At 29.1% G+C, this 18,010-nt stretch overlaps 5 protein-coding genes across 6 annotated transcripts; 3 read left to right on the top strand and 2 right to left on the bottom strand.

Moving 5' to 3' along the window:
- Positions 1-419: 419 nt before the first annotated feature.
- Positions 420-5,920, bottom strand: LOC130903210 (mitochondrial import receptor subunit TOM70). Of its 2 annotated transcripts, none has more exons than XM_057815389.1 (4): positions 4,713-5,920; positions 3,659-3,982; positions 2,345-2,813; positions 420-719 (listed from the first exon to the last, which is right to left on the bottom strand). In XM_057815389.1, exons 1-4 carry the CDS (start codon positions 5,389-5,391, stop codon positions 557-559), a joined length of 1,635 nt encoding a protein of 544 aa, XP_057671372.1. In that variant the 5' UTR covers positions 5,392-5,920; the 3' UTR covers positions 420-556. The 2 variants fall into 2 exon arrangements, with proteins under 2 accessions (XP_057671372.1, XP_057671371.1); XM_057815388.1 differs by having other exon boundaries at positions 3,659-3,988; positions 4,713-5,852.
- A 366-nt stretch (positions 5,921-6,286) lies between these two features.
- LOC130903231 (protein C12orf4) lies at positions 6,287-9,291 on the top strand. The gene has a single exon (XM_057815394.1). The coding sequence runs from the start codon at positions 6,434-6,436 to the stop codon at positions 7,994-7,996; it is 1,563 nt and encodes a 520-aa protein (XP_057671377.1). The 5' UTR covers positions 6,287-6,433; the 3' UTR covers positions 7,997-9,291.
- Positions 9,283-11,625, bottom strand: LOC130903244 (uncharacterized). The gene is made up of 2 exons (XM_057815395.1): positions 11,171-11,625; positions 9,283-9,882 (listed from the first exon to the last, which is right to left on the bottom strand). The coding sequence occupies exons 1-2, from the start codon at positions 11,436-11,438 to the stop codon at positions 9,353-9,355; spliced, it is 798 nt and encodes a 265-aa protein (XP_057671378.1). The 5' UTR covers positions 11,439-11,625; the 3' UTR covers positions 9,283-9,352.
- A 238-nt stretch (positions 11,626-11,863) lies between these two features.
- LOC130903275 (ATP synthase subunit g, mitochondrial) lies at positions 11,864-12,463 on the top strand. Its single transcript, XM_057815397.1, has 2 exons — positions 11,864-12,060; positions 12,139-12,463. The coding sequence occupies exons 1-2, from the start codon at positions 12,021-12,023 to the stop codon at positions 12,396-12,398; spliced, it is 300 nt and encodes a 99-aa protein (XP_057671380.1). The 5' UTR covers positions 11,864-12,020; the 3' UTR covers positions 12,399-12,463.
- A 1,593-nt stretch (positions 12,464-14,056) lies between these two features.
- Positions 14,057-17,427, top strand: LOC130903260 (crossover junction endonuclease MUS81). Its single transcript, XM_057815396.1, has 3 exons — positions 14,057-14,692; positions 14,803-15,193; positions 16,113-17,427. Exons 1-3 carry the CDS (start codon positions 14,387-14,389, stop codon positions 16,835-16,837), a joined length of 1,422 nt encoding a protein of 473 aa, XP_057671379.1. The 5' UTR covers positions 14,057-14,386; the 3' UTR covers positions 16,838-17,427.
- The last annotated feature ends 583 nt before the right edge of the window (positions 17,428-18,010 follow it).

Consider the following 18,010-nt stretch of genomic DNA (forward strand, 5'->3'; position numbering starts at 1 on the left):
AGAATACCGACAAATTGGGTAGCAGCCGCTCAGAGCAAAGAAAACTGGAAGCATTTGGAGGAGGTCTATGTCCAGCGGTGGACGAGATAAGGCTGAATGATGATGATGACCCCAAAATTTATTTGATAAATGTAAAATAGATATGATTAAATTTTACCACTTTTGAACGGACACATTCAAACACATAGTTATTATTAATTTAAGCAGATTTTAATGTTTCCTGCAATGACAACTGCAGTATTGCTGTTGCTATTTGGACTTTGTAACTTTAATTTTATAATAAAATTATTTCCTCGTATACAAAAAAATTTAAAAATTATTCCTATATATACCAAACTAATAAGGGAAATTAGGATAACTTTTTAACTACTTTAAGAAATATCTTCTTAACCTGATTGGATAAATGAAATATGCGAAAAAACTGTTATAAACATTTAATTTAGGAATGGCTTGTATTTACAGTCAGCAACGTTCTTTCCAAAAGTCTATTATTTCTTTTACTACATTTCAAATTTAAAAACAACAAAAAAGTCATAACAAAATACAAAAAAAAACATTAGGCTTCTTTCAAAATATCTGGTCCTAATCCCAAATTAGACGCAATTTTAAGCTGTGAAGATGCCGCATCTCTCAAAGAGAATAAATGTACCATTTCCATTTCAGATCTTGCCAATGAAATTGCTTTGTTGAACAATTCTATTGCAAGAACCAGATTTCCTCTGTAATATAAAAAATTAACATTTATTATTCTCATAACATTTTGTAAGAATATATAAAAAGAGCATAAATTACTTAAACAAAAATAATAGGGGAGGGATTGTAAAGCAAATATGGTTTAATGCTTGACGAAACCATAAGCCTTCTCTGTTTCAACATATTTATAAATCACATACAAAACAGACACTTCAAAACTACATAGCGGAATAAGAACACTTGATAACAAAGGCTAATAATAAAATAGATCTACAGAAAATATAGGTAATTGGCATTGAACCCTAGAAAGAATTAAAATGAAAATAAATACTAAAAAGTAGTGATGATAGCAAACGAACAACAAATATAAGGTGATAATATCAAACAAGTGACACACTGTAAATATCTTGCGACAATAATAGGTATTGAAGAAAATGAAGACCAAAATATCAGAGAGAAAATAAGTAAATCCTTAAACATGTATTCACTAAAAACCGAATTTGTGGATCAAGGTATTTCAAGAAAAACGAAAAGGATAATATTCCAAACAGATTTTAGACCAATGCTCACATATGGAAGCAGAACATCAGTATTTTAATTTTTGCTTAAAATTAATCAGGTTTGGTTTTACAGAAATCTGGGGTATATAGGTGCTTCAACAAGCAATTCAAGATCAAAGCGAAGAAGCACCTCAAATATTATAGTTATATGTTTCTACTGCAATTAGTGCCCTCAAAGCTTAACTCTAAAATTACATGTTATTTTTTTTACTTGTTTCTTTCTACTTGTTTTTTTTACTATTTCATATTCTTAAATAAGTCATCCATTATATAAATCATAATCATTTTCAGAGAAATGCAATGAACAAAATTTTGTATATATTCTTAACCTCTTTTCCAATTATATTTTTATACCAAGCGTTTCCTATATCGATAAGTTCAATTTCAAAATATTGTTTGTATTTTCTCTTGGAAAAAAATCCTTAGACAGTAGTTGAACCTTTCTTCATAAACTATAAGTTATAGTGAGACACTCATCATTGTTAGAGGGCACCATTTTAAATAAATTAAATAAAAGGTTGTAATCTTTGATAAAAAGTAAATCATATATCTATGAATTGAAAAGTGAAGAACTAAGAATTGAATAAAAACAATCACAAAAACTTTCAACAAATGGAAAATCTCAATAAACTGTATTTTGCAGAAAATTTCTACACTTAGAATAAAAGATAAATACAAGCTTGCTTTCTATCGTCAAATAATGTCATTTGATTCAAATAGAAATGGAATATCTGAGTGCATGCAAAAACAAAACGAAAAACAGACATAATAAGAGAACTGGAAATGAAGCCAATTTTAAATGATATTGAAAATTAATGGATGAGTTGAAAAGTGGGGCCCATATAGTTACTAAAAAAAGCTGAGACAGACCAGAAAAACACAATAATATTAAAAGACAATTGACAAAGATTTGAACACCAACAACCAAAACAGTACAAAATTGAAAAATGGAAAATACTTGTAAAAAACATTCATCCCTCTACAGAAAGGTAATAGAGAAATCAATGATATATAAATTATTTTTATAAATAGAAAGATTTCAAAATTTACATAAATATTGGAATCACATCATTGAAAATATCTTTGCTCACCTTTGTACTTCAACAGTTCCTAATGTCTCATAAGCAAATTCAGACTTATCATCAACTTGAATAGCTTGTTTCATTAACTTTACTGCATTTTCTATTTCTCCTTTCCATTGTAACAGCAGAAGTCCTCTGTGTACATATATTGAAGCATTATTAGGATCTATTTCCATAGCAGTTAGATATAACTTTTCAGCTTCTTGAAATTCTTGTTTTTCAGTTTTTACTTGAGCAAATAAAATATACGTCTCTGGGCAATCTGGAAATCTTTCAATAGCTCTACGAAAATCGTCCATTGTTCGCATTAGAAGAGATACATCTTTCATCTGCATAGCATAACGGTAGTCTGCATAACATTTTTGTACGACGGCAACCGCAAAGTCTGGATTTAAACTTACTGCTCTTTCAAAATCGTTTCTAGCTTCTTGAACTTGTTCCATCAAAAGTTTAACTTGTCCCCTGTGGTGAAATACATCTAAAAAGAATTAAATTGTGGAATACGTTGTAGATATTAATCTAGATTTAAGTCTAATGAAGATTTTATCAAATACATGACATTACTGCATATCAGTGAAAAATTAAAGTTACAAGAATGTAGTGGTGAAAATGAGTGACAGATAGTCAACAAACGAGGAAAGCTTTAAATAGGATATGATAGAGCCTAAGAAGCGGTCAAGAACAAAAACTGCAGAAGTAGGGGGAGTACATTAAATAACCTGACACAAATTAGCCATAAAGTTCATTAATTCTAACAAATCTTAGGAAATCTATATACATAAGCAAGAACTAGCTTAGAAATGCATTAGTTGAATGGGTTTCCAAATCGTGACATTAAGAACAATAACAGAATATACTGTTAGAATAAGCTCTGATCACTAAATTGAGAAAGATCTTATTACAAAGATTACATAATGAATTTTTTTAATTTCACATATAAAAACCTTTTCCCTCTATTTTCTACTGTGACATTTCCACCTAGAAATTTTCTCTGGTTCTCTGGTTAAATTATTGATAATTTTAAATAAACTACACCCCAAACAATAATATTTACTCTCATCACATCTCTATAGGATAATCAGTTGAAAATTTATTTTACTTAAAAAATCAAAATCAAAATATGATGTATCAAAGTATAGAAAAAAGATCTATAATATAAATTTCATAAAAAACCAGTTACTACAAATTTTACAATAATCAAAAAAATTTATATATATATATATATATATATATATATATATATATATATATATATATATATATATATATATATATATTAGCTTTACTGTAAACACATACTCAATTCGAATATTTTATACTAACCTGAAATATTAGAACCAATTTCAGCAGCTTTCTCAAAATCTGCAAGGCATTCATGTACTTTTTCAGTCTGCATATATATTGATGATCTCTTTATAAGAGAATTAACTTTTATGTAAATATCTGCTTCTGATGAATCTATTATTAGACTAAGGTCATCTAAGGCCTCTTTAAACTGACCAGTGAGAAAATAAAATGAAGCTCTAAGAGATAAAGCTTCAAATTTGTACAATGATTCAGATTCACTAAAACTTAATTCTTCAGTACATGCTGGAATTACTTCCTCATATTTCTCTGTAGCAAATGCCAACTTAGCCTTTAAAAACCCTGAAACTAGCAACATAGTAAAACAAAGATGAATATATGAATACTGAAAATAATATTTACAATATTTCTAGGACTGTTAAATGAATTATTCTTCTATCACAGATAATCAGTTTCACAACATTGACAGGACATATGTGGAGCTAATTGAAGAGTAAATTTAACAAAAGTTTTGAATTAATGTACAATTTTTATTTATAGTTGCTCTTAATTTATAAAAAAAACATAAATAAATATTTTATCAAACATAGAATTAGCAGTAACAATTATATAGCCACAGGATGTACTGTACTGTATTTCCTGAAATAGGGAAAAAAATCAACTTTTTAGCTAAAAAAAAAATTTTGGAAAACCTCAGACCTCCCACCACTTCCATTAGCAGGTTTTAAGTACCTGGAAATCAATTTTGTCGCCATATCAATTCCTGTCATGATAGAAAAATTAAAAAAACTCAATTACACTTTTTATTTTAACCACCCCAAATATTCACCAATAAAATTGTTTAATCCATTAGGTAGTTAATGGAACCAATGATTGTTATATTAAATACTGATAGAAACTTTGAAAATGAATAAGACTTAATCCTGAATAAACTGAATATTATATATTAACTTTTATTTTAGCATTTTATGACAAAAATCTCAATTACTGCTGTAGATTTTAAAATTAATCTATATCTTCACAATAATCTTATCCTAGGTGCCTAAGTAAAAAATAGATTTATGAATTTTACCTTTTAAATCTCCCTGTCCCAAAGGTTCATTTGCTTCCAACAATTTTTTATAAACTGGATCTTCAGAGAAAGATGAAAAATATGTTTTAATAAAACTGTGAGAAGGTATAACAGGTTTTCTATTTTTTATAGCTTCGGCTGCATTTTGTTTTCCTAATTCCTTCAATACCCGATCAGCCATAAGCAAAGAATTTTGATTTTGAAAGTTTTGCAGTAGACAAACAGAAGTGATATCATCTAGTGCATTTATCCAATCTTTGTTCATTTCTTCGGCCTTAGCTCTTCTGTACAATGCTTTTTCATAGCGATTGTTAAGTTCGATTGCTTTAGTGCAATCTGAAATTACGGAACTCCACTTTTTCAACTGTTCGTAGGCGGCAGCTCGGTTTTGATAGTAAGTAGCAAGATCGGTTCTGTATTCTTCAGGAATGGTGTCGATGGCTTTGTTATAATACGAAATAGCTTCATCGTATTTACCTCTTTTGAATAATTCATTTCCCTCAGTCTTGTACCTTTGAGCTTTTTGGAAAGGCGTTTCTTCCTTTTCGTCTTCTACTACCGCACTCAGCGTTTGTAAAGATTGCCTATTACTTGATTTTAGATACCAATACGCCAAACCTAAAGCTCCCGCTGCCCCCAAACCCAATGCAATTTGCCATTTTAATGAACTTGACGGCATTGTTTCTAAAAATTCATAACTAAATTTATGAATTAAACGAGACTTGTCACGTCACTTTTAATGTTGAAGGGTTGTGATCAGGAAACTGAAAAGTGAGGTTAAGGGTTGATAACTATTCTAAGTGATTCCGATTGACAAAACTATTGGAGTCTAGGGAAGGGCAAAAAATATCGATATATCAAGATATCGATATGTTTTCTGAAAATAATCGATGATATTTTTAATTTCGAGTTTTCAATATTGAATATCTCATTATTGTAATATTTTGCCCGTTTCATGTATAAATTAAAAACTAGAAACTACAAGCTTTGGTATAAGTAAGGCCCGAGACTACCCAAGTAACGGATAAAACAAATCTAATAAACCTAACCTAACGTATCTAATTTACGTCTTCATTTATCTGTTTCCAAGCTATCACAAAAATAATAGCGATAATCGCTTAGAACAAAGACGTAGAGGACAACGTTCTCCAGATTTAAGACAAAACAGTAGAACCTAACGAGTCATTTTGGGGTAGACATGAAAAACTATATTTCTCAACACAAATAGAAGTTTTGGTAGTACTCGTTAGGATTTTTCAATTTCGAATATTTTAAAAATTTGTTCAGTAGCGAGATCAAGGCAGTGAAAGTAACGATACTTTGCTATCGATATTATCTAAAATATCAATACGATGCATATTCATTTTTCTATTTTGCCCTATATATTTGCACATACCTACTGCAGGCAGTAAAGAAACACTGTACTCAAATGGACTCTAAAATCATTACATTTTATTTAATAGTTTCTAGAAATAGGATATATAAAACGGAAAAACATTTGGTCATATTAAAGTTTATATAATGAAAAATATATCGTGTAGCTAAAAACAAACTTCGCACGTAGAAATATTTACGTCATGTATTTTACTCACATTTCTTTTATTAAGTTTACTTATTAAAATTTGCCTAAATCTTTTGTGGGAGGGTGTACAAAAATGTCAAATTCAAAAAGGGATGTTCTGATTTTTATATTGTTTTGGATTAAATTCAATTTTTAAAAAATGAAGAAGATGCATAGTAAGAAATCATATATTTATGTCAACTGTGAATACGGATTCGAGCATAGTATATTGATTCCTTGTGAGGATCCAGTTAATGAATTAGTATATATTCTATTAATTAGACATAACCTACCCATTTATGTAGAAAAGGAATTAACTGAAGATATACAAAAATTCATTAAAGAACGTAGTACTGAATATTTTAATGAAGAAACTTCGAAATTAATTACTGATGCAAAAGAAAATATAATTAACCTTGAGGATATAACTAAGGAATGGGAAAACATATTAAAAGAAGAAATGGCAGAATATGGAGAATGTAGATGTGCCTCAGATGATGAATTGTTTGCTACAGCTTACCACAAAATGGTACATTCCCCAGCTTTGGAAACAATGCTCCAATTAGAGCATATGTACTCTAAAACTGTGAGGCAAAAAACTGAAGAAAAAAAGAGATTAATACAGGAATTATCGGAACGTCAAAGTTATGAAATGAATAATGCTGTTGATAGATTAGATAAAGATATGACTGAAAGCAAAATAAATGAATTGGTAGCAAGGCATTATGAAACTCATTCCCTACTTCAAGCTAAATTGAATAGTGAATTGGATACGTTGAAAGAAGCTCAAAGAAGAGAATATAGGGAGTGGTTGATGCAAATGCTTGAACAGAAACAAACGAATAGCTCTTTACCTACACCAAATTCTCCTTTGGTACCACCAGAAATACTAATGCCATGTTACAGAATAGACAGAGATATACAAGATACTCCAATATTAGAAGAAAGTTTCACTATACATTTAGGTTCACAACTCAAACAGATGCACAATATCAGAATTTTATCAGGAAATGTAATGGATTTGTGTATAGTAGAGGATAATAAACAATCAACAGAACCAACACCTCAGTTACTCCAAACAGCTCTAGCGCTTTACTCCAATGATTTGTCTGGTCTTGTACTGTTAGCAGATAACAAAATAGGCTCTAGATGGACACAAGAATTCCAAGAGGTTTGTCAGAAATCTACAGAGTTCCACTTTCCACATATTGAAGATCAATTAGACAAAATTTCTAGCATAGCACAAAAATATCTGAAAAGTGACCACAGATGTGGCAGTCGCAATGCTAACAGTGAACTTCTGCAGCCTGGCGACTTTTATATAACAAGACATTCTAATTTAGCACAAGTACATGTTATATTTCATATGGTATCAGATGATAGTTTGAGAGGGAACGACATAAACAGTAGACATTCTGTTGTACTTGGTTTAAGAAATATTCTCAAAACTGCATGTTCAAATGATATTACTTCACTGACGATTCCTTTGTTATTACAGTATGAAATGACTGAAGAAATGACAATATCTTGGTGTGAAAAACGTGCTGAATTAGTTTTCAAATGTGTGAAAGGTTTTATGATAGAGATGGCTTCGTGGGGTGGATCAGATTTAAAAAATCTACAATTTATGGTACCTCAAGGTATTTCTAATCAAGTATTCCAATCCCTTACAGAGATGTTGCCTAGAATTTTCAAAGTATCTAATCCAAAAATATTACAATAGAAGTAATTAAGTATTATGTATTTTATTTTTAAATGTGTCTCATTTAAAAATGTCCATCAGATAATTTACTTTTTTCGATATTATTTTATTCATTTAGATTTTCTAAGTATAATGAGTGTATATTGAAATGAAACTTATTTATAAAATACTTTATTATATTTGTCTTATCACGGGAACATATTTATAGTTACATATTCAGACATCTAGTATTTTAAATTATTTATTGAAAATTCTAGAAGTTTTTTATTCCTTTTATTAACTCATATATTTCTATCTAGTCTATAAGATATCTAGTAGTGTCAAAATTAGATTTTCCTGCATCTATTGGAACTTAACAAAGACATTACAACATAGAGACATAAAGTTTTAATCATAATTCCCATAAAATTCTGGATTGTTGTTTTAAAATTATTAATGCAGTGGTGGACTTACTAGCAGGCTGTAGCTTATAGCAACAGTTTTCAAAGGGCATCCAATTTTGTTGAAAATTTTTTTATTTTTATATACAAAATGGAAAAAAAATATTATTCACGCGGAGTTTTGTAATTTTCATTTAAATAAAAGTAATTTAATAAAATGCATTTGCAATATGCAGTTGAACATCGTAACTCTGGACTTCTAAAATATGGAATATCTAAAATCCGGACTGATTCGTTGGTATTGTAGTTTTTAACTTCTGTATTTGACACTAAACAGAGACACCATACTAACGATAGCATAAAGAATCAGAATTTTATAGATTTACTAAAGTGCCGCGCGATAAATATTAAAAAAATATTCCAGTTAAAGATCTGATATGCATTTTTTTCCCCTTTCTAGTTATAATTTGTTTTTTATTTGTTGTTTCTTTACTATTAATTTTATTTTAACTGTTGTTTATGAAGTATTTAATCTTATTATTATTTTATAAGTGTGTTTTTGTGAATTTGATTATATTTTATGCATACCTTTTCATCTATTTTCATTATTATGTAATGTGATATGATTTCTCGTTAGCGCTATAGATGATAAATAGATATTCAGTAGTAACTTATAAGAATATTATCACATTGAAAGGAGTGTCTACACCACTGGTTAAAATAAAAACATTACAAATGTTAACAATTTGGTATCTTAGTTGAAATGTTGTCTTTTAAACTAGCCAAGTCCACTCAGTTTTAAAAAATTATATACTACTCTCTTCTTAAAGGAAATATATTGGACATTTTAATTAGTGTTGCTTTTTTGAACATATTTATTTATTTTAATTGTGTAATTAATTGGAGGATTATTAATAAATGATATGCTTATACAAATATATATCTTTTTATTTTATAATATTTCAATACAATAAACATATTATGTACATACTAAAATTCATTTCTTGAAATGATCATTGACTAATTTCAATATCTCTATAACATTATCAGTTGATGCTATAATTCTTTCTGCATAAGTTTTCATTGTATCACATTTAGCAATCCTGAAAGTAGCTGCGTTCCCTTTCAATGCCTTCATTGCATCTTCGTCAGTCGTATCATCCCCAATAAATATAACTTTTGTTTCCTTATTCCAGTTCTGTCCATATTTCTTCTCTAAAAGTAAAAGTGCAATGCTGCCTTTATTCCATTCCACTTTAGGCCTTACTTCTATTGCCATATGTGCTTTTCCAATTTTAAAATTGAATTCTTGTATGATCTTTTCAGCTTCCTGTCTTATTGTTTCCTTTAAAGGCTCCGGAGTAGATCTATAATGAAAAGTTATGGTAGATCCTTTGTTTTCTATCCAAGCGCCATCTCGGACTACTTTCTCTTCTAATTTGGCAATTAATTCTTTTAGTTTATCATCGAAATTGGAAGGTAACTGGTGATTGTATCTAGAACCATCTGGATATAATACTTCCAGTCCTACAAAATAGAAATATCAGTGACCTTATAAATTTATGCAAAGGATTATTCATTATAAATCACTTACCCTGTACAAAAAATGTTTGTAGCTTGAGTATGATTAAATTTTTTAGTAAACAAATAACAGAAAATGAAAATATTTTAATTGCTCGGATCTTATTATAACTTATCAACATTATGTAATAATTCTTCTTTAAAATTTTCATCAATTACACTTTTAGAGCCTTCATAACAATCAAGTGATTCAGAAATATCATAATTGTTCAATTTTTCTTCATTAATAATTTTTGATTCTGCTCCTAAATTTTCCAATTCTTCTAATAAACCATTAGCATCTCCACTATTGCAATCAAAATTTTTTGTGTTAATGTCTGATTTCATATTGGATGAAATAAAATTTGATTTACAATAAGCTGCATTAGCTTGACAAATAAGATTTATTCTATAGAAATAATTTCTCCAAAAAAGTTCTTCAGAAATTACTTTTGGTACCAGCTCGAATCTAATAGATACCAAATTGGGATCTTCTTCCATAATCGCCACAGCTATTGGATAGAATAGTTTATAATCAAAATTGTAGTCTATACCAACAGGAGGGCTAGATATAAAATTTCTTCGATTTGTGGATAGAGATAGACATTCCTCTTTTAATACCTCTTCATTGCTATAACCAACCCAAGGTGGTAGTGAAGGAGCTAATTGTTTCTTATTGGCTGCAATGAATTTATCTTGTTCTCTGCTGAATTTTGATAATATAGTATCGTTAATAGATTGTCTCATTTTGGTACCTGCTACTGTTATAGTTTCACCAACCTTGTTAACTAGAGAATAAAGAAATTTAGCAGTAGGAACTAAAGACTCAGTGCTCGGAAACTCAAAAAACTGGGTTTCGTCATCACTACTTTTTGTTATATCTAATTCTTTTAAACAATTTTCAGATTTGGAAGGGACAGTATTTGATATTTCACTTATCAAATTTACACCACCATCTTCCTCAGTAATATTTTTATCTGTGCTTATTTCTTTTTCACCTCCTTTAACCATGTTAATCCAGAATGATAATCTCTTATTAAATCCAGAAAGCATATTTGTATGGTTTATCGTCAATATATTGGTAATAACTTTTAAACTCAAAATAGCAAAGTATCATCAGTAATACAATTTGACACTTTTGAAAAATTATTAGAATAATCCATAGATAACTTATTTAATTTAAACGAAAATACTACCATACTCTAATTACAAAAAAATATATTACTCTCCTGTGTGCATCATTTTTTTTACTTACCATGATTTCCAGCATATGTAATAATATCTAACCCAACCATACTCTTTACATTATCAACAGCTCTACCAGATATAATTGCCACAAATATTTCAGGAATTTTGGATAATTTTTCTAAGATATCCTTAGTTTCAGGTGGGATTTTTGCCAGGTCTGGATGATCAACAATAGGTGTTAGAGTACCATCATAATCTAATAAGAGGGATAAATTTGTACATCCTTCTAAATATTTCGTTACATATTCTTCCAAATCGCCAGCTGTAGAACACATTTCTCTAAATAAACACGATGAGATGATGCTCTAATATAAAATCCATATAAGTAATTTAATGATACATAAACTAATTGTAAGATAGTATTTGATAATAATACACTTAGTGTCAACAAGGTTATCTAAAGTTTGCAATTTACTATTTAAATTATCCAGGAATTTTTATTATAATAGCAAAATTTTATTACTAATGATAATAATAAATAAATATTTGGAATTTGAAAATCTTTCCTGATAAACAATTTAGGCAATTTTTGGCAGTTTCGATTGGGGAATATTTTTGAAATTTTTCTAATATAATTTTCTATATCAATATCATCATCGTTACTAATTGGCATTCGTTAAATATATTATGGTTGTTAAAATTTAAAGTTCACGGCTATTAATATTATAACCACCTATACAATACTATAGACGTCTTTGATCGCCGCAGTGCAATATTCACGAAAAACTCCATTTACATTGAATTTTTTTGACGTTTTAGTGACAGTCGCAAGGAGGTGAGAAGAGTGAAAACTTATTTCTTAGTTTTTCTCTTCATTAAAAAATTAGTGAAAAAAAATTTCATAGAAACCTACTAAAATGTCCAAATTAGTTTCTCAAGTTCCAGTCTGGACAGGAAGTAAGTTTTCATTATCATTTAAGATATTATGTAACTAACCTAAAACATCAAAGGTTATTTTATTTTGAATATTTTTAGGACTCGTCCAAGAAGCAAAACCTAGGCTTAACACTTTTATGAAATATGCAAAAGTGGAATTATCACCTCCGACACCAGCTGACATTCCTCAAATAAGAGCGGGAATTGGTAGGCTTATAACTGCCGCAAGAACAGGCTCTTGGAAAAATCAAACAGTTAAAGAAGCTTGGCTTAATACACTTGTTGGAATTGAAGTGTTATGCTGGTTCTACGTTGGAGAATGTATTGGAAAACGTCACATAGTTGGATACGATGTTTAAATAAATTGGAGTTAATTTAAAAATTTTGTAGAATGTACTTTTATGTCAATAGAATATTACTTCTATCAACATACTCATTTTTTGTGTTCTCCAAATAAATCGGTGATAATTTAGATAATTTTTGTGTTCAATCTCTAGGATTTGTCCAAAAATAATATTTTTAGTTTGACTATAGAAAAAAAAACAATAATAATTTTGATCAGTAGAAGTGTTTATTTGAATAAATATGTCATTATCATATTATATGTATTGAATATGTCTTTAGGTCCAACTTGTTCTTAAGACAAATCTGTTCTTCCATAGTCTGATTATATAATATCTTTCTCAATTTCTGAAAAATTTTTGCTGCTTGTCCATTTTCCAAAAGTAACTGATATTTTGTATATCTTTTGTCTCTACTTGTATAGCTAGCAAGGAAAATATGGGCATAAATTTTTTTTTTGATTTTAGGTCTCTTCTGGTTGAAAATTAGTTTTTAAAAGGTCAAAATGTTAGCTTTTCATCTGTTTTAAAAAGTAATTCTCAATCAGAGAGGTCCTAAAGACGAGACAATTTATAAATAAAAGGGTCTAAGAAATAATAAACTTAAGTTCTTATGCTTTATAGTCAAAATTTTAATATTTATATAACATACATATAATGTGGAACAGCCAATTGGATTAAATTCATTAATAAATTAATTAGGGCGTGTTGGGAAAAACACTTCGATATGTCTATTTGTATTTTAATTGCACATTTTTTTCAAAAAAAATTTTGCAGGATATGTCATATGGCAGTTGGCCAATACCTTTCTTATTTTAAATGCAACCCCCTGTATATTATTTAGTTTTTGGATTCTGAACATAATTCATGTACAATGTTCTATACCCCAACTGTTACAGAAATATCAAGTGTTTTCATATTTATTACAAAAATTATTATAAAAAAAAGAATATTATTTAATTTCACAAATTCGCTACATTACAGTAAAAGCCTAATAAAAAATTTGGAATTCCATTCTCGCTTTGACTCAATTTTATTAGAGACAAGTGCTTGAAAAGCTGCTCTGCTAATAGGATAAATGTCGATGTATTGCGCAGGTTACGTTATTATGCAATGAGCTGCGCATGTGAGAATATCACCTGGAAAATAGAAGGTTCTGAGCCCATTAGAATAGCGAGCGAGGTTATGGGCCATATATTCCTAACCCTATTTGCCCATTCTCATGTAAAAATTAATAAGTGATTATTTCTTGAGAATGAAAAAAATAAACATATGCAGAAGATGTTCCAAATGCTCGAACGATTTTGCAACATGCCAATTTGGTATATAAATGTCTTCTAACATTACTCAACATCTTGTGCGTGATTCGTCTTTTTAATTCATCTAAGTTGGGGAATTTAGTTTTGTAAACCACATTTCTGACATATCCTCACATAAACGAGTCTAATTGCGTCTGGTTAGGCTATTCTATCGATGTGCGTCTCCGATTTGGAAAAATTTAGTTCAGATAGTGCTGAAGCTTTGGAGTTGTATTTATTTAAACATTCAAGTTGATATTAATGAAAAAGGGACTGCCATATGATTTCCAACTTTTCCTGTTCAAACATTAACTTTTTCAGAATATCATGAGGTATGACATTGTACATGAATTATGTATTTGCCAAAAAATAAATAATATACACATGACACACCTGTATAATTAAAATAATTAAATTCGCATTTAACAATACAAATCGACGTGTCCATGCGTTTTCCTAATACGCCCTCATTTCTTTATTGACGAATTTAGTCTATTGTCCATCCATTTTTTTATGAATAAGTAATGTTGAAAATACATATATTGCGAAGCTCTTAAGATTTCCATCTATCCATAACATTAACATAGATTGAGGTTATGTACGAAGTTTGAAGGTTATGAATATAAACAACATAGAATGTTTATTGGAAACTTAACTATGAAGTATTTCAAATTTTAACAATAAAAATCTTAAAAAACAATTTAAATAATGTCGAATAATAAAAGTCGCAGAATAACTGTTAAATACAAATCAGCCAATCCATTGTTTGAAAAGTGGCTCAGGGAATGGAAACAAGAAGCAGCTGAAAAACACTCCAAACAAGAAAATATTTTTAATACAGCCCTATATTACTTAAAAAAGTATCCTCTTAAATGTGAAACAGGTCAAGAATGCAAGATATTAAAAGGATTTGGTAATAAATTATGCAAAATGTTGGATGATAAATTACGTGCTTATAATTTGGAATTGGCAAACAGTCGAAGTGATTCGATTGCTTCAGATCACTTAGAAAAGGTATTCGGGGTACTCATTTTCTATTGAGATTTTTATTGTCTTAATTGATCAATTGTTATAGTCTACATTGAGTATTATAAACAATTAATAAACATATTTTAATTTTGTAGGAGCAACAATCTGCATGTCAGATTCGGGAGGTTATCACTGAACATTCAAACAAAAATCTTCGCAGTACATTATCACATATAAACAAAGGAAATAAAAAAGTTTCTAAAACATCTGAAGGAACGATAACAAAAACTTCATCTGCTTCTTCTGTTATCTCTGATTTCTCTCAAGGACTTGATAGTTCTCCAACAAAAGAACTTCCAAATCTTGGAAAGAAATCTAAGAAAGTGACCAAAACTATTTCTGGTACATCTAATAGTTCTGCAGATTCCGAAGACTTTTATATTCTTGAACCTGGAAATTTTGATCTTATTTTATACGTTGATACTGCAGAAACTGTAGGAAACAATTCCAATGATCCATTCTTAGTAGAATTACAAAAATTATTAGGTTAGTATTTAATTATATTGTGAATACACACTAAAATGAACACATAATTTGTTATTTGGTTGAAACTTCTGACTAAAAAACTAGGTTTTTACTGGCTATTAGAATGAAAGTGTTTTTTAAAGATAAATAAGGACTTAAGAGTGCTTTTGGTTGATGTACATAACATGTGACTTTGCTAATTGGTATTATAATTTGCTGTTTACAGCTGGACACTTTTTCAATTAATCCTCATAGAAGACAGTTCTCCTTACCTCTACCCTCCATATACCAGAGGAAGAAATATTAGTCCACGAAATATTATTCAAAAAAGGCAAATCCTCGCAATTTTTTCATCTTAAATTGATTTGTACAAAAATTTGGGATTACGATCATTCACTCTCTAGTTCATTTATATATTGTGCCGTTGTACGCTTTTTGTTTTTTAACTACCCCATATTATAAAATAACCTTTTAAACCTTAACATGGGTGAAATTTTGCTTGGATTAGTTAAATGAGGATTGTTTTATGTTGTAGGATACAATTTCATAATATATCAACCCTTTAAAACCACCCTTATTAACATAGGAAATTTTATAATTTCAAATAAATTTCAAGTAAATCCAGGCGGGGCGAAAAAATTTGGAGCCAAAATGCTTCATTTCATGGACTTTACGTGCTATTAAAATCGGACCATTCATTGTTTTTTACATATTTGAGTCTTCTTGTAATGTTTTTGTTAAATATCTATATTTCCTACAATACTGGTTTACAATATAAAAATTATGCGCTAATTTGCTAATTTTACGTGTAATAATTTTTGAATCTAAAGTTTAATTTATTCATGATATTTGTAAGAATGAAGTCAACTACCACGTTTTTTTATATACAAGTAGTATAAAACCACATAGGATTAAGTAAAACAATTTTGTATATTTTCAGGACCAAACCAATTTGAAGTAAAGAAATTGAACGTAGGGGATTATATCTGGATATGTCGCTGTAGAACCACCCAAAAAGAATTAGTACTGCCTTACATAATTGAGAGGAAAAGACTGGATGATTTTGCCAGTAGTATTAAAGATGGACGATATAAAGAACAGAAGTTTAGATTGAAAAGAAGTGGAATTGAGAATATATATTATTTAATAGAAAATTATCGCACTCACAGTTTGCCCATAACTACTCTTCAACAGGCTACGTTCAATACAGCTATACAGGATGGATTTAAAATCAAGATGACAAACAATTTGAAACAGACAGCAAAATTGTTGAACCAATTTTCTAAAATATTAACCTCTACTTTTCATAGAAAAACTTTAATCAAGTGTTCAAAGGAGAATTTACCCAGTGTTAATTTAAACGACGACTTGATTTCATTGATAAGTTTTAAAGAATTCAATCAAAATAGTTTGAAAAACAAACCTACGAAAGTAACAGATTTGTTTATTAAAATGTTGATTCAATTACACGGGGTATCTGTAGATAAAGCTTTAGTCATTGTAGAGCGATTCCCAACACCTGCATTGTTGAAAAAGGCATATGATGAATGTGAAGATGAAACATCAAAAGAAACTCTTTTAGCAGATGTTAAATGTGGAAATAGGAAACTTGGTTTGGCGTTAAGTAGGACTTTATATCAATTATTCAATTTTGAGTCATATTAATATAGTAAATATTTATTTTTAACTTGAAATTATCAAACTATTAGGAACTCGTTCACTAACGTAGACTGTGAAGCTGGTACTGTTCTATTATGGTAGTAGAATTTAAGTTTGGTGAATGCGCTGGATACCTATACGGCAGTAATTCTTTGTATTGTTTTTATAAGCTGTTTACATTATGTTTTGACTGTTTTATGGAAACAATTACTTATTCATTTAGGTGTTTATTGATGTTTATATATAAGTGGTGATAGTTTAGCATCCAAAGTCGGTACAAAAATGATGTTATAGTGATCACATGGAGATAGTGAAAAGAATACCGAACGGTGAATTTGAATAAATTTTATAAGTGTTAGTGGATAATGAATAGTTCAGTGTATAGATAAATTCTGCTTAAATAAATTCATCATACCGTTTAAAAACTTCAAAAATATGAGAAAAACATTATAATACAACAATGGTAAACACCAGAACTTTCCAACTATTTCATGTAAACTTTTGCAAAACAGGATTAGACTCTTTGTAAACAGTAAAATTTTAATATATTTGTATGAGTGAAATTACTGGAGAAATAAAATACCAAGGCACGGGAATTGTTCTTTCCTCCAACGAGTCCAACAATTTCGAATTGTTGATTAATTGTAATAATTTGCATTTAAACTAGTTTTTGGTCATTTTAAGAACTGTAGTTTATGGGCAAGATTTGAAGATCAAGTTTGAAATTTCCACCGAAAATTGAACGCCACGTATTGGAAACTGAATCAAAATTTCGTTCTTGGTTAAGCCGGTTTTCCATGCGTCCAATTTCCGTTGATATGAAGAAAAAAATATAAATTTCGGAATAAAATATGTCCCTTATGTCTTTTTGATGAAACAGCAGATTGATTCTAATCTCAACGGCTGATATTGCAACTTGAAATACAAAACAAAAATAACAAAAAATAGTTAGGCCGTCTAATAAGTTATTCGAAATCAAGTGATTTTGACGTTCCGCCATTTTGTGCGTGGTGTCTATAAATATCATTTTACCATAAGGCTTTCATTGTTTTTCGTGACTTCGAGTAAAATTAATAACCAATGGAATTCAAGGTTGAAAAAATATGATGTTTACTAATATTATAAATGTGAGTGTAAGTTTGTTTCTACGATTTCACTATTTAACCGATCATCATGAAA

The sequence above is a fragment of the Diorhabda carinulata genome, chromosome 2 (genome assembly GCF_026250575.1).
Source record: "Diorhabda carinulata isolate Delta chromosome 2, icDioCari1.1, whole genome shotgun sequence".
Classification (NCBI taxonomy): Eukaryota; Metazoa; Arthropoda; class Insecta; order Coleoptera; family Chrysomelidae; genus Diorhabda; species Diorhabda carinulata.

Bases quoted from the DNA above. Each gene is read 5' to 3' on its own strand.
- LOC130903210 (XM_057815388.1), bottom strand. From the start codon at position 5,391: ATGCCGTCAAGTTCATTAAAATGGCAAATTGCATTGGGTTTGGGGGCA. The intron at 3,989-4,712 runs GTAAAATTCATA...CTATGTTGCTAG, and splicing joins GGGACAGGGAGATTTAAAAG to TTTCAGGGTTTTTAAAGGCT. The intron at 2,814-3,658 runs GTTAGTATAAAA...AATTCTTTTTAG, and splicing joins AATTGGTTCTAATATTTCAG to ATGTATTTCACCACAGGGGA.
- LOC130903231 (XM_057815394.1), top strand. From the start codon at position 6,434: ATGAAGAAGATGCATAGTAAGAAATCATATATTTATGTCAACTGTGAA.
- LOC130903244 (XM_057815395.1), bottom strand. From the start codon at position 11,438: ATGTGTTCTACAGCTGGCGATTTGGAAGAATATGTAACGAAATATTTA. The intron at 9,883-11,170 runs GTAAGTAAAAAA...TCTATTTTGTAG, and splicing joins TACATATGCTGGAAATCATG to GACTGGAAGTATTATATCCA.
- LOC130903275 (XM_057815397.1), top strand. From the start codon at position 12,021: ATGTCCAAATTAGTTTCTCAAGTTCCAGTCTGGACAGGAA. The intron at 12,061-12,138 runs GTAAGTTTTCAT...GAATATTTTTAG, and splicing joins AGTTCCAGTCTGGACAGGAA to GACTCGTCCAAGAAGCAAAA.
- LOC130903260 (XM_057815396.1), top strand. From the start codon at position 14,387: ATGTCGAATAATAAAAGTCGCAGAATAACTGTTAAATACAAATCAGCC. The intron at 14,693-14,802 runs GTATTCGGGGTA...TTAATTTTGTAG, and splicing joins CTTCAGATCACTTAGAAAAG to GAGCAACAATCTGCATGTCA. The intron at 15,194-16,112 runs GTTAGTATTTAA...GTATATTTTCAG, and splicing joins AGAATTACAAAAATTATTAG to GACCAAACCAATTTGAAGTA.